Source organism: Diadema setosum, chromosome 21 (genome assembly GCF_964275005.1).
Source record: "Diadema setosum chromosome 21, eeDiaSeto1, whole genome shotgun sequence".
NCBI lineage: Eukaryota > Metazoa > Echinodermata > Echinoidea > Diadematoida > Diadematidae > Diadema > Diadema setosum.
The window spans coordinates 3,327,699-3,343,678 of record NC_092705.1 but is presented as its reverse complement, the minus strand read 5'-3'; the positions used below and the strand labels follow the sequence as shown (position 1 = coordinate 3,343,678).

The window sequence follows — 15,980 nt, the reverse complement described above, 5'->3', positions numbered from 1 at the left end:
ATGTTATATGTTTAGACCCTGAAACAGCATTCAGACATTTTAATCATATTGGAAGTTTTCAATGCAAAAATCCGATTGTCATTATTTTTTGTGACATACTGTATAGTTCCTAGCTTGAGAGGTATCTGTCCTGCAACTGGCACAGAATATTTCCATTAAAGCACAGACACAGACTCAAATTAAGACCCTTGACAAGAACACAAAATATATCACATGATACAGTGGACTTCTGTTATAACGATTCAAAGTCCTCGGGACCGGCAATTTTCTTTTGTTATATTGAAATTGCGTTATAACCGAACCAAAGAATAGAAAACAAACAGTGGAAAATTTTGCGGCCTGAATTTTAACTTTGTTGTAACCAGTTATTTATAAATATGTTTGTTAAATAGAGAGTGTACTCTAATATTTGTTAAGTATGTAATTTATATATATTACCAGGAATCCAGTGAGCACCTTGTATGCTTGGACCAGTCTTGTGATTGTGATGTGTTAGGCATTGACTGTTTTTGTTTGCTTTGTTTTGTTTGTTCGTTTGTTTTCGTTTTACGCTTCTTGCACATACAGAAAACTATAAGAAGCCAGAATTTATATTGAATGTTTACAAAATGTTTGCCTTCCTATTATAAACAATAAGCTTGGGGGATTTAACTGACAAGGTGATTTGCTTCCTTTGTCTTGGATGTCACGCTAAAACATCATACACTTGGTACAGGCTTTTTTTATTACTTTAACAAGTAATGGGTATACAGAAAAAAAATGTTGTTGTTGTTGTTGTTGTTGAAGTTAGCCATATTTCATGACATCTCTATCACATGACCATGAACAAGAAATACTTTTGAATTGTCCCCAGAGTCAGGATGCCGTATGAAATACTGGAACCGTCCAACATTCAATATGTTGATTGATTTCTGTTGTTATCAAGAACTGTTTGAATAGCCATAACTTTCGGGTCATTTTTCACACTATCCCTGTCTACATTGCTTTATTGTAGTCTATCAACGTACAACCATGGAGCTACGTAGCTCCATGATACAACTCACCTCGGGTACACAGTACGTGTATCATTCAATTAAGATTTATTTTCCTTTCCCTGACAAAAAAAGTAAACTAGCCTACAGCAGTCACAACTGACAACATTTCTCTTGTTGACAAATCATTCAATTTAATCAATTAGATACAGAGGCACAATCATAAAGATAATAAAGACATACACACATAACTTCATAAACATATGATTCAATACATGTATCCCACATAAGTGCACATATACATATATTTTTTCTGTGTAGTACTGCGAATTTGCGTCTCAACTAAAGACTAGATGTAGGTGCTTAGTGACCTCTAATATACATGTACCTCGAAAGATCTTGGAAATGTAATTGGCCTTGCCTCAATCCCTATTGCTCTACATGATTTTCAAGAACAGAAGCTGTAACATAGTATGTACTGTAGTACAAACATGATATAGATAACAATCAACTTATTTCATGCAATAGACATAATACAGTTCTAAATATTAATTGCTCTGTTGTCATGAGACAACCACAAGACTCTCATAGACAAAGAAACAAAAACCCATAGTGTCAATATCATACAGTGCCACCAACAGGCAGACTGCTTAACAAGCAACAGCATTATTTCGAGAGGAAAAAAAGGAACAAAAAAAAAAAAAACCAAACACATTAACCAAGGTGGAGAGCCACTAATACTGTAAAAACGAGGAATGTTTGCGTGCATTTTAATTTCGCAAATTTGAAATGCACGCGAATATTCTTGTCTACACTATAAGCATTGAATGCCAGTGGCAGTTCGCGAAAATTACCTGCCGCAAAAAAGCCCGTCGCCTCCCAATTCGCGAAAAATTCATGCCGGCAATATATCATGTTTAACAGTAGGTATCAAGGAATTTCACACATGACTTGATATGATTTACTTCACTTCTTGGGCAATACTGCAAAAACTGTTATTTTCGCAAATGTTGCACTATTGGGCCACAAACTTAAAGGACAAGTTCACCTTCATTAACATAAGGATTGAGAGAATGTAGCAATATTAGTAAAACACATCATTGAAAGTTTGAGGAAAATTGGACAATCTGTTCAAAAGTTATGAATTTTTGAAGTTTTTGTGGAGTCACTGCTGGATGAGAAGACTACTGCAGTGTATGATGTCACATGCGTACAACAGCATAAAGGAAAATATAAAGAGAATTTTACAAAATTTCATATTTTGAAAAAAGTACACATTCCCTTGACTCGTTACTAACATAGGTTATGGGTAATATTATTCCCATTGCCTTTAGAAAGAGGCCAGTCAAGTGCTCTTTTATTATGCGAAAAAAGTGAAAATATGTTGAATTTTCTTTACATTTTCTTTATACTGTTGTACTCATATGACATCACGAGCCTTAGTAGTCTCCTCATCCAGCGGTTCCAACACAAAAATGTTAAAAATTCATAACTTTTGCATCGATTGTCCAATTTTCCTCAAACTTTCACTGATGTGTTCTACTAATATTGCTGCATTCTCTCAATCCTTATGTTCATGAAGGTGAACTTGTCCTTTAAGAAGACGCAAAGTATTGCGAACAGACAGGCATTTGTGCACTTGTGATAGCCTCGGTGTCAAATTGCGAAAAGAACATCCGGCAAAAATGTCTGTGGCCTCTTCATCTGCCAAAAATATCTGAACGCAAAAATAAAAGTTTTCACAGTACTTCTCCAACAATATATTGCTGGGTTTACATGGTAACATGACTGGTCGTTTTCATTTTGTAGTCATTCATCTTCAGCACGAAGTCTAAAATTCCTACATGTTTCACATGATGTCTCTAATTTTTTTTTTTCTAAAAGAACAATGATGCAATGTTTGCATTAAAGGACACGTTCATCTTCATAAACATAAGGATTGAGAGAATGCAGCAATATTAGTAAGAAAACATCAGTGAAAGTTTGAGGAAAATTGGACAATCGATGCAAAAGTTATGAATTTTTTACATTTTTGTGGTGGAACCGCTGGATGAGGAGACTTCAAAGGCTTGTGATGTCACAGAGTACAAAAGTATAAAGAAAATGTAAAGAAAATTCAACATATTTTCACTTTTTTCGCATAACAAAAGAGCACTTGACTTGCCTCTTTCTAAAGGCAATGGGAATAATATTACCCATAACATATGTCAGTAACCAGTCAAGGGAATGTGTACTTTTTTCAAAAGATGAAATTTTGTGAAATTCTCTTTATATTTTCCTTATATTGTTGTACGCATGTGACATCATGCACTGAGTAGTCTTCTCATCCAGCGGTGACTGCACAAAAACTTCAAAAATTTGTAACTTTTGAACGGATTGTCCGATTTTCCTCAAACTTTCAATGATGTGTTCTTCTAATATTGCTACATTCTCTCAATCCTTAATGTTAATGAAGGTGAACTTGTCCTTTAAAGTCACGTCATGTATAGCTCATATGACGAGAAACAAACACACCACAACTATTCAGAGACCAGAAGTGCTGAAAGTTTACCAATACAAGAATTAAGAATGGAGGGTAAGACAAAAAGGATGTGCTGGTTTGCTTTCCGTTTGGGGTTTACTTTACTTTACTTGTTTAGATCACATACCATTTCAGTTATTGAAAAAGTCAAGCCCTTTAACTTTAACACTTTGATGAGTACTTTTCCTGCATATACACGTGGATGTACTGTGCAATATTTCCTTTCTATTACCAATAACTTAACGTGCTGCACGTAAGTGCCATGTTAAAAAAGAAAAAGAAAAAAAGACTCAAACAAAACTGCAACTACTATTACTTTAATACCATGCAAACATAATTCGTCGGTTGAGAATGATAAGGGCGTTAAGTTGCCACTGAACCCATAGTGTTCAAGACCACTTAACGCCCTTCTCATTCTCAACAGACAATATATGACTTCGGCGGGGCCGATTAAGGAAGGTTGTGGTCCGTGCTTACGTGCATGAGAAAAATCACACTCCCCTGAATGTGACATCACTCCGCTAGGTACAGTATGAGTAATATATCAATCGGTCATCACTGAACCTGACAGTGAGGCTTTTTACTACTGTACTATTGAGAACAAAGGAGCTTCGCAATGCCACGCCAGTGAACTGTATGATATGGGAAGCAACCAACCTTATTCCTTGGGCCGTCATGTCTTACAAGCACTTTCACAAATGCATAACATGGCAGCTCTGTTGAGATGCAGCAAATTTCCCAAAAGCAAAGGTGCTTACGACATCCCACTCCCTCATCTGTATTGGGGATTCTCCTACAGCTCTATTTGGGCGACTATGATTGTAGAATCAAGGAGGTGTAGAAGTTCCAGCTCATTACCATGACAACTCCCAAAATTTACACACCATGTACACAATCTAACGTCCAGGTCGCCACTGCAAAATCTCCCTATGAAGACACCAAAACACGGGATGAATACGCTCCATCACAGGCACTTTAATCTGGAATGGCACATGTGCACACTTTCTGGCTAAGATGCGAGTATACTCTCGCTCAGAGTTGGCAACGATTTGGTTTGGACATTTTGTGGTGGTGGGACGCACGTGTTGCATGACCATCTGAACAGGTTTAGTGAGAACAGATCGCGGTCCCCTTTTCCTGGAGATGGCTAAGTGATCACATGACGTCTGCCTTTCAACTTCAACTTCTCTACTTTCTCTTTTCCCACACGCCAGGTAGCCCGGGAATCTACCTGAAGTTTGCAGATGCCAGTAATCTGTGATGTACACGTATCTGTGACCTTCTTTAAATAACTAGCAATAAAATGTTTGTTTCAAATGATGGCAATATTAATGATGATGCTGATAGTAATGATGACTGAATACAAGAAGGATCGAACAAAAAATTCCCGTCCACCTTGCTTTAGTTCACTTTACGCCTGTGAACATCATACATGTGTCACCTAAAGCTCTTGATTTTCCCTTTAATACAGGGAATAGGAAATATGAAATGTCCCCTGAGATATATAAGAGATTGACTTCATAATAGTGTTATACATCTTTGGACAAATTATCCTATTTGCCATACTGCAGGTGTTTGAAGAGAAAAATACTATATAAAAAAGTGAAATCTTCATCGAATTCATTTTAATGTCTCGACATAATCACATGATCCCATCCTCCTACCATTCTGAATCCTATAACTCCTCCTCTTCCAATACGCATCTATTTCTACTTCATCAAAATATTACTTCTCCTTCTACTATTCCTCCATCACTTCCTCTTCTTCTTGCTGTCTTCTGACTCCTTCTACTCATCCAAGCCTACAAGTTTCAGACTCAGATCCCACAGCTTCCTGGCATCATCATCATTCTGAGCAGCTTTGGAAGGCACCTTGACGGCACAGTCACTGAAAGAAAGCAAACATAGACAGAGGTAGCATTATACAACTAGAGAAGCACTCTGAGAGCGCAGACCTCCGCCAAGCATGCAGCTCATTTCCACCACTGATCTTGTTCTTCCATAGAGATCGGTGATTTCCATCCATGTATGCATGTTGAAAGTCGCCCAATTTCCCAATACAGAAGCCGTTTATTACGTCATAAACTTCCAGCTGCGCGGCGCGCCTCGTCTTAGCAGAAACTAGAGCACGCACTTTAGTGTGCGCATGCAAACCTCAAATCCGCGCAACCTGAACTCCCAAGTTCATTGACCCTACCTGCCAAAATATAAAAAATCCTTCAAAAATTCCCTATAAATTCCCAGATCACTACCAAAATTCTATCATGTGTTACTTGAGTCATTTTAATTATTCAAAATATCAATGTCATTCAAAATATCAAAATGATATGTTTGTCACAAAAGTGTTGAATGTTCACTTTCCTTGAAATAGGTTTAATTGGATGAATGACTATATTTTCTGAGAGACCATGTATTTGGGCATTTGAGGATTTTAAATGACTTTAGACCCTTTTATAGGTTTACGCATTGAGTAATTTTCAAGGTACGGAGAAAAAGTATTGAATAGTAAATTGTTAGCATTTTAACCTGGTCTTTGACCACTATGACCCTTATGCATTTTTGTCAACACAAACTGTTGTCTATTTGTTAGGTAACTCTAAACCACTCCAAGGCCTTTCCATGGAAGAGTGGAGAGGGAGAAGATTAATGAGAAGACTACTCACAAATAGGAGACTTTACTGCACAGAAAATCAGGTCAAAAGCTACCAGTAACAACAGATTTTATGACAATCATCATGTCTGGTAAGCTGTGGTACTGGAAAGATATCATAAGCTATTTAATACTCTTGGATAGAAACACAATGCAAATTGTCAAAATTATTCTGGCATACTATTCTGTCAACCAACCCACCATCCTCTCCCCCCCCCCCCAACTAGCTGATGAACCTACACAATTGATTTCAAAATCGTATAACTGGGGAAGCAAGTTCTCATTAAGATCTTTACATGTCAGTAGGTTATCTACAAAGGCATTTATAGTGTATCCACCTTTATCAAACAACTGTGTGCAAGCTTTTAGATGTTATACAGTCAAACCTGCCTTAGCGGCCACCTGTCCATAGCGACCACCTGTCCATAGCGACCACCTGTCTATAGCGGCCACTGAAAAATCCCCCGAGAGAAAAGCCCTGTTAAAGACCCTTTGTATAGCGGCAACCTGTCTAACACGGCCAGCGGCCACGAATTTTGTTTCCCGCGGTAGATTTTAACCTGTCTATAGCGGGCAAAAACCCAATGGAGCCGTAGCCGAGGCGATAATTCGTGTTTTTCTGCTTTGTAGCCGTGCGGGCAATGTTCAATGATCACCACCGCTGCATTCATTCCTCATTCAGTCATAATAATGCACTAGTGTTAATCTTTCTTCACGACAGTACACATACTAACAATTTCATATACACCGGCATGGTTAATGCATGAAACACACGGTGTGTGCATACGTACACACACACATGTACATAAAAAGGATACAACGATGATACATGTACATGTAAGCAATGCCCACAAGGTTGGATTACCTGTCTATAGCGGCCACCTGTATATAACGGCCACTTTTTCCGTCTCCCTTGGGCGGCCACTATAGACAGGTTTGACTGTAATCATATTCTGGTGTAAAAACAAACTTTTTTGTAGTATTTGTATCATATCTAATTCCATAAAACAGAGGAAGACAATCTCAAGTCAACAAGACTATCATTTTTTGTCAATATCGTTGTCCAGAACAGGATATATCACAAGCATAATGAAAACAGCTACTTTCATGTGTTGGCTACAAGCCTTGCTTGCTCCTTTGCCTACAGAACTTTTCTCTCATTTGTCAGACTGTAGACTTGCCATCTCAAAGTGCTATACCACATCAAGTTTGAGTAGGCTTTAACGAATAGAAATATTCGTCAAAGCCTATGAGTAGAAGCTCATCTGTATTAAACATTCATCTGAAATTGGTGACAGCTGTTAATTTCGGAGGTAAATGTTTCGTATTGAGATCAAAATTTAACACCAATTTCAGACCAGAAATATATTGGAGGACAAAACTGTAGAAACTTCATAAAAATTTGGCAGACAATAGGGAAGTTACGGAGTTGTGAAGTTTCATGTTGCAACAAAACAAAGACAGTATGGTATACTTTACAAGCGTTTGAGATCTCCTCTGGTGTGGGTACAGCAAAGTGTGGCATACTTTGAGAGTGTTCTAACACCCCTCTGGAACAGGCATGGCACTATGGTACAGTATCCTTTAAAAGAGAGCCTTCATTCAAACCCAATGCCCCAAATGTGGGCTCTCACCTGTAGTAGAGGCCGGTTTCCCCGGCAGTCTTCTCATCCACACAGCAGTAGATGCTGGTCTGGGCCCCTTGCTCCGAGGTCTTGGAAAACAGCCGTACGATGGGATGCAAGGGCTTAAAGAATATTGTGTAGGTGCCGAGGTGGCGGGCCAGATCCGTGTCCACTCCGCCGGGATGAACGGCATACGATGTGACCCCAGTCCCTTTAATTGCATTGGGAAACACCGGGAAAGCAGAGTCCATACATACAATATTTAAGGGATACAACATAAAAATACACTGACATTTCTGAATCAACTACAGTAAATGTCTTTATCTTCATGGGATATTTTGTAATGAGTCCCTCTAAAAAAAATATTTGCAAATTTTTAGAATTCACACCACACAATTGCTTACTCACACATGTTCATCCAATTCACTTAAAAAGACAGAAATAGATTAGACATAAACTCCAGCATAAAAGTCTATGTACTGTCTGATTGCCCTGAAATTCAAACATAAATTTATTCAACACTTAATTTTGAAGAGTGAACAGACTTGCAAAAATCTTGTAAATTGTCCATCAGATTTTGCCAGTAACATCAGTTACAAAGTAGCTGTTAGCCAACTACTGCCAGACTCAGAACCAATTTAAGACAGCCATACACTACATGATTTTACTGTGCACATAGCATCTGTGTGCATAGTATCCTGTAGTGGAGCTACAACACTTCAGGTATACGATTCAGCCCCTTCAAAATGTGCATCGAATATCGTGAAGATATTGTCACAAGTTTTAGAATAGTGGAAAAATAAGCAAAGAAAATGGGATTCCATTGGGAATTTTTAGAATACACTCTAGCCAGAGTAGTGTGAAATCTGTGAAAATATCTGCCAGATAACAACTATGAAACGATTTAGATTCATGTCATTTAGATTAAAAAATAGAGTTTAAAAAAAAAGCAAAACATTTTGTAAAAATATTGCTTACACACAAAAGGATCATATCCCCCCCCCCCACAGATATAGAAACTAACGATCAACAAATGAACATTACATTAGTGTTTCAAGTCAGTTTAGTCTTAACATTTTTATTCAAAGATTCCAATACCAATAATGTATATAACATGTGGGAGCACACAGCTTCAGTTATCTTAATATTTGACTTGCATTGCATCTTTTGTTTGATATGAGTTGTGGGGAGGGGGGGGGGGGAAATATCTGAATATCTCTGAATTCATCCCAAGCCCAGTCAGAGAGTTACGAAAGCTGAGAATTTTACGTGCTAAGACCCAGTGACCTACCATCAAGACGTCTTGCCAGCTCCCTCGTGAAGAGGATGTTGGCAAGCTTACTCCGGCCGTAGGCGGCCATCGCCTCGTAGTTCTTTGTCATCATCATGTCATCGAAGTCCATCCTGCCGAACTGGTGGCCGAGGGAGGACACGTTGATGATGCGGGACGGGGCGGAGGCCTTGAGGAGGTCCAGGAGGAGAAGGGTCAGCAGGAAGTGGCCCAGGTGGTTGACCCCAAACTGCATCTCGAATCCATCCTCCGTCTGCCACTGTGGGCACATCATGATGCCTGAGGTCAGGGTAGACATGACACCGAACAGCAGATTGGAAGAATAGATCGGACGGGATCGTATACAAAATAATGGTGAATGCATATCATGAAATCGTAATAAAAGCAGGGAATAATTTTCCTGGTATCGCATATCAATTTGCTATGCATTTTGGTATGACTGCTATACAAAATGTAATTTGCATAGCAGTTTCATTACACAGACTTGTATACCATTTTGTTGAAAATGTATGTCCATCGACAAAAACTGTTATTCAATTTCGAGAAGGAAAATTATTCCCTGAAAAGCATTATGCAACAACCTCATTTCTGTGCTTTCTAGTACTGAACACTTATGGGGGTCTTAAGAACAGAAATGCCAACCAGCATCGTTTACAACAACAACAGAGGTGATTTTGTTCTACTTAAAGGACAAGTTCACCTTCATAGACATGTGGGTTGAGTGAATGCAGCAATATTAGTATAACACATCAGTGAGAGTTTGAGGAAAATCGGACAATCCGTTCAAAAGTTATGAATTCTTGAAGTTTCTGCTCAGTCACGGCTGGATGAGAAGACTACTATAGCTTGTGATGTCACATGTGTACGATATAAAGAAAGAATAAAGAAAAATCAACATATTTTCACTTTTCTCACATAACAAAAGAATACTCGTCTTCTCTTTCAGAAAGCAGGGGGAATAATATTACCCTTAACGTACGTCAGTAATAAGCCGAAGAAATGTGCACTTTATTCAAAAAGTAAAGTTTTGTGAAATTCTCTTTTTATTTTCCTTATATCATTGTATGCATGTGACAGCATACACTGTTGTAGTCTTCTCATCCAGCAGTAACTGCGCAGATACTTTAAAAATTCATACCTCTTGAACGGATCGTCCAATTTTCCCCAAATTTTCACTTATGTGTTCTACTAATATTGTTACATTCACTCAGTCCACATGTATATGAAGGTGAACTTGTCCTTTAATAAAGTTAACTTGCACACAGTGTTGAATTTCACTAAATCTTTTTGAAGTGCTTCGAGTGCTGACTGGCAAAGAAAAATCCCATGGCATTTGACACAGTATCTCAACTTGCTGGGACCGAAAGGTTTAAATGCTAACAACAACATGTGATCAATTCATTTAAGGACTTCACCCCCACCCTAAAGACCCTTAAGCCATCCTATTGAGGGGGGGGGGGGGGGAGAGGATAGGGCTATATTATATCTGAGCAATATCATTGACAAAGTTTACTTTAGTGGTCGAATATGGAGATCTTACAGAAAATCTAGGATCAAAGAGGAAGACAACGACCATAAGAACTCATTGAAGGAGAAGAACAGGGGAAATGCCGTCATTCCATCGTGCATACCAGCGTTATTGAGGAGGATCTCAACGTTCTTCTCCTCCCGCAAGATCTGTTCAGCAAATTCCCGGATTGATTTCATGGAGGCCAGGTCCAGCTTCTTGACCACCACGTCCTTGTTCCCCGATTCTTTGATGACCCACAGCTGGGCTTCTTCTGCCTTCTTGAGGTCACGGCAAGCCATGATAACTCGGGCACCTGGTGCAAATATGGGGAGGGGCGGCGAGGAAGAAAACAAACTTGTAATCTTTGCATTGTCATGGTAAAACAATTAAAATACAACATTTTGATCTAATTGTGGCTTTCTAGAGACTACTACACCAATCTAACGTATTGACTAGTGACAAAGATTAAAACAAAATCCATCTGTGTACTTAATCATATCTACCAAGCAAAATTCCTGGATTCCAATCTTCACAATCTTTCAAGAAAATATCCTTTGATATGTTACTGGTCTGAACTTGTCTGTATGGTTATACAATCACAAAGAATTACAACTGATGTTCAGCTCAGTAACCAAAAGGACTAACAGCACATTCTAGTACAGAATAAAGTCACAATCAATGGCATGCCTATAACACAGGGCCTGCATACATGAACAGCGTACACAGAAAAATTTGAGTATACTACAAGTGGCACCTACAACAAAGTTATTCAAGAACATTTCTACAAATACTGGCCTATAAGAATAGCTATAAAACAAGACTCCAGCCCCTAAGACAATTACACAGCTCAGTCACTAAAGTCTACAAAATAAAATGTAGATTAATTAATCCTGAGAAAACATTCAGATAATATGAATGCCAGATATTAAAGACCCTGTAGAAAGAGGATCCATGGGGCAGGAAGGCTAGTCCAGCTCCTATAGAGCTAAGATTAGATACCCGTAACGAACCAAGTACAGCTTATCAGTGATTCCTATTTAAATACACACACAGCCAAAAACAATCTCCACTGGAGTGAACTGTTACAGATGAGCGTATATACTTTGATGCACATATTTGCTGACCAGTGATTTGTGATTTTCAAACGTACCCTGGTGGGCAGCAAATGAATCGAGCCAGCCATGAATCCTCATGCTACCTGGTCTTTAAAGGACAAGTTCACCTTCATGTGTGGATGGAATGAATGCAGCAATATTAGGAGAACAGATCAGTGAAAGTTTGGGGAAAATCGGACAATCCGTTCAACAGTGACGAATGTTTAAAATGTCTGTGCAGTCACTGCTGCATGAGAAGATCAATACGGTGTATGATGTCACATGCGTAGAATGATTATATGGAAAATGTAAAGAGAATTTCACAAAATTCTATTTTTTGAAAAAAGTGCAAATTTTCTCAACATGTCACTGACATATGTTAAGGGTGATATCATTTCTCCTGCCTTCTGAAAGTCAAGCGTTCTTCTATTATGCAAGAAAAGTGAAAATATGTTGAATTTTCTGAACGTGAGACATCACAAGCTGTAGTAGTCTTCTCATCCAGCAGTGACTGAGCAAGTGCTTAAAAAATTCACAACTGTTGAACAGATTGTACAATTTTCCTCAAACTCTCATTTAATGCGTTCTATTACTATTGCTGCATTCACTCAATCCACACGTCTGTGAAAGTGAACTTGTCCTTTAATCTGAAAGTAGGGCTCACTGCTGACCTCTCTGTGCAAGGTCCTTCGCACTCTCCTTCCCGATTCCCGTGTTGCAGCCTGTGATTATGACCGTCTTGCCGTCGAGTCGTGCCTTGCTGTAACAGCGCCCTCCTTGGAGCCATCGCCTCAGCATCAATCCCACGACCACAAGACCTACATGAAGTAGAACCCAGTGGCCGAGACCCGATATTAGTCCTATCCATTTATAACAATGAATAACACATCTTGGCAGACAACATAAAAATACCCCTATCTGTCTAACTATCAAGGTAACATTTCTTTGTGCCCCATTGCACAAAATCATGGTAACTGTACGTACTGTATTTAATTGTAGCTTTGCAACTAATGGTAACCATTGGTAGTTTTTTGGCTTCATTTGGATATGGAATAGTGTTGCTTGGTGCAGTTACCATTAATTGTAGAGTTACTGTGATTATGCATTAATTGTAAAGTTACCTTGGTTTAATGCAATGGGGCCCTGGCCATTTAGAAGATTTTCAGATCCCCAAAGTAAAGATCTGGTGGTGTACTTTGAGAGAGCAGACCTCCATCCAGCACTGCCAGCAGCCGCTATTTCATAGGCAGATTCTTCAACACAAAGAGGTACAGGGACATCTACACAATACATTTGGTGAAAATTTGATCATCCATTGCTGGTAAACTGGGAGACCAAGATTATTTCATATTCTTTACGTTTCTTTATGTTTCTTGACCTTTCACCTCATGACCCAAAATTTAATTGTTCCTCTCTTACTTCATTTAATATGAACACACCCTGCATGTTCGGAAAAATGATAAGCTTATCTTATGTTCTTTATGACCCCATGACCTTTGACCTCAGTCACCTCATAACCCTCAAACAGAACTATCTCTTTTTTATTTCATTATAAACACACCCTGCATATCTGGTGAAAATCTGATCATCCGTTCTCGAGTTATTGGGAGATTAAACTAGCTATGACCCCTATCAACTTTGACCTTTGACCTCATGACCCCTAACATTTAATTTTTTTCTTTTCCTCATGAACACATCCTGCAAGTTTTGTGAAAATCTGTTCTTCCATTCCCTAGACACGTTATCGTGTACAAATCAGACGAACAGACTGATAATACAGAAGCGGATCTAGAGGGGGGGTTGGGGGGGTTGCAACCCCCCCCCCCCCCCCAAAAAAAAAAAAAAAAAAAAAAAAAAAAAAATCCGGGACCATTTTTTTTTTATCTTATCTTTCTTTTTTTTTTAACTTGTAATTTTTTTTTTTTTTTATTTATGGCAATGACCTCTATACCAAAAATAGTGGTGTTTTAGATGCAAGAAAACGCCATTTTCACACACAGATTTTCAAAAATTCTCCCTACTGTGGGAGGGGGCACACCCTCCCCCCCTCGCTCGCTCCGCTCGCTCGGGCTCGGTCGCTACGCTCCCTCGCATACCGCCCCCAACCCCCTCCTTTATAAAAAGCTAGATCTGCCCCTGTAATAAAGTGACATGGAACTAAAAACAGTGTTAATCTCGAGGCTCTGTTGATCTTGGCCACAGGTTTCATTCACCTACTATCTACTTTAATACTGGCAATCAATGGACATGATTTGATGAATATTCCATATGTCTTGTTACTGAGGGCAGGCAGTAAAGCCAACTAAAGGCTTTAGGAATGAAATCGCTCATTTGCACTGACAAGATAAATGACCACTGAAACATAACCACGTCAAACATGCATATCACTAACGTTACAATTGATATCGACTGGTTTGCCTGAGCTAGGTGCTGTACCAATTCTTATGAATGTATTTGTCCCATGGGCCCATGCATGCTATGCGTTGCCTCGAGTAGCTCTATTACGTTAATAAACCGGCCATATCGTGTTTTCTGTCACTGGTGACATCTTCTAACACGTACCCGAATATCAAACCGCTTGCACGCTTCCGTGATTTTGAATGAAAGCTTTTGTTCGGTGCGTGCGATGCTCTCCTCACACAAGAGGCAAGCGGTGACAGATTTCCACCACGCATTTACCTATTGATACACTATCTCCTGGCGGGACAATGAATGCTCAGACACTTTAACTAGTAATACTATGTATAAATAATAATTCTCACAGGAAACTCTATTACTGATCGTGGAATTTGTCACCAGCCCGTGTTAACTGCAGCCAAAATCCCATAGGTGGTGACAAATTCCACGATCAGTATATATAGGAAACTCTCGGCAAACTCTCTATATACTGATTGTGGAATTTGTCACCACCTATGGGATTTTGGCTGCAGTTAACACGGGCTGGTGACAAATTCCACGATCAGTATATAGAGAGTTTACCAAGTCTCCTTAAATTTACACTAAATAAGTCGTGGGTTGTGATCTATATTTTTTTCATGTTGGATAAGATAACATTCTAAAAGTGGTAGAGTACGTGGTCTTGAAGAGAAGGGAAAAGTGGGGTTGATGGAAAATAAACAGGTTAATTACGATTTATTTAGTTCGGAAGTGATATGTGACAAAACAGCGAAAAGAACCAGGGAAACAGTCGTGGATCGCTGCGACCTCCAGCGATCAACTACGATTGTGCGAGTCACTCTCTCGCAGAATACGCGAGCTGTCAAAGGCGAAATTGTCCTGCCGTGGAAATTTGTCACTGGTGACAAATTTCACGATAATGCCAATAAACCATGGAATGCTGGATTGGGTTTGGGAGTTGGGACTCGGCCAGGGGCGGATCCAGGAATTCTGTAAATGGGGGGGCGCAACTAGTATTTCCGGTGCCACTTCCGGGTTTCATTTCATTTTGTTTTCTTTTTATTTCTTTTGTTTTTAACGGAAAATAAAGGGGGGGGGGGCGTGCGCCGCTTGCGCCCCCCTCTGGATCCGCCACTGTCGACTCTCCCCAGCAGGCCCCAGAACACAGTAGTGCACTAGTGCACTACTAGTGGACTCGATCCGGGCACGAAAGTGGCAACAGTAATTTCGAGGTCCCGCTCCTCGCACAGCCGTACCATTGGTACGGTACACACACACACGCACACGTCACACGAATACATCGGTTCATAACCATCACGGTAATCCTAAAAACTTCAAGTCAACTGTTGGCCGTTACTCACTGACGACGACAGCTATGGTGGTCAGACAGCACTCAAACATGACGGAGACGGTAGTAGTAGACAAAGCAGGGAATTATCGAAACAGGTACAGAGAAAGGCAGCTTGCAACAAAAGAAAGTGGCGGTCAGCAGTCGTTGTAGTCGCCGAACGAATCGCTCGTCCGATCGTGATCGTCAAGTTCCAAATACCAAAGATTGTGCACGATTTTATGCGTACCCGTACCAAAGAGATTTTCCCCAGTGACTTTGACCCGTACCCGCTGGTTTCGTGGGATGGTGAAACGGAAATGGCTGCCGCCCGCTAGCGTTGAGCGGGTAAAATAAACAAACCCTGTACACTGAAGGATTTCATTGAACCTCTTTTAGGCCTGCAGACGATGGCCAAAAAGTGGCTTAAAAAAAGGCTCAACTGGCAACTATCGTATAACAAGCAAATTGTAACTTTTTTAAAAAGTATACATCCTGACAATATCCCACATGAAATTTACCCGAAAAAATCTAATCGGAACATGCTCAAATGACGTCATCAAAATGGCTTCTTAAGAACTGCAATTTTGCTAGA

General features: G+C 39.6%; 1 protein-coding gene across 1 annotated transcript; it reads right to left on the bottom strand.

Annotated features, from left to right (window-relative positions):
- Positions 1-5,279: 5,279 nt before the first annotated feature.
- LOC140244807 (retinol dehydrogenase 13-like) lies at positions 5,280-15,525 on the bottom strand. Its single transcript, XM_072324420.1, has 6 exons — positions 15,420-15,525; positions 12,333-12,479; positions 10,689-10,880; positions 9,058-9,336; positions 7,776-7,977; positions 5,280-5,379 (listed from the first exon to the last, which is right to left on the bottom strand). The coding sequence occupies exons 1-6, from the start codon at positions 15,457-15,459 to the stop codon at positions 5,280-5,282; spliced, it is 960 nt and encodes a 319-aa protein (XP_072180521.1). The 5' UTR covers positions 15,460-15,525.
- Positions 15,526-15,980: the final 455 nt, after the last annotated feature.

Coding starts and splice junctions, on each gene's coding strand:
- LOC140244807 (XM_072324420.1), bottom strand. CDS start 15,459: ATGTTTGAGTGCTGTCTGACCACCATAGCTGTCGTCGTCA. Junction 9,337..10,688: donor GATCCTCCTCAATAACGCTG/GTATGCACGATG, acceptor CCCTGACCTCAG/GCATCATGATGTGCCCACAG. Junction 5,380..7,775: donor GAAACCGGCCTCTACTACAG/GTGAGAGCCCAC, acceptor GCTTTCTTTCAG/TGACTGTGCCGTCAAGGTGC.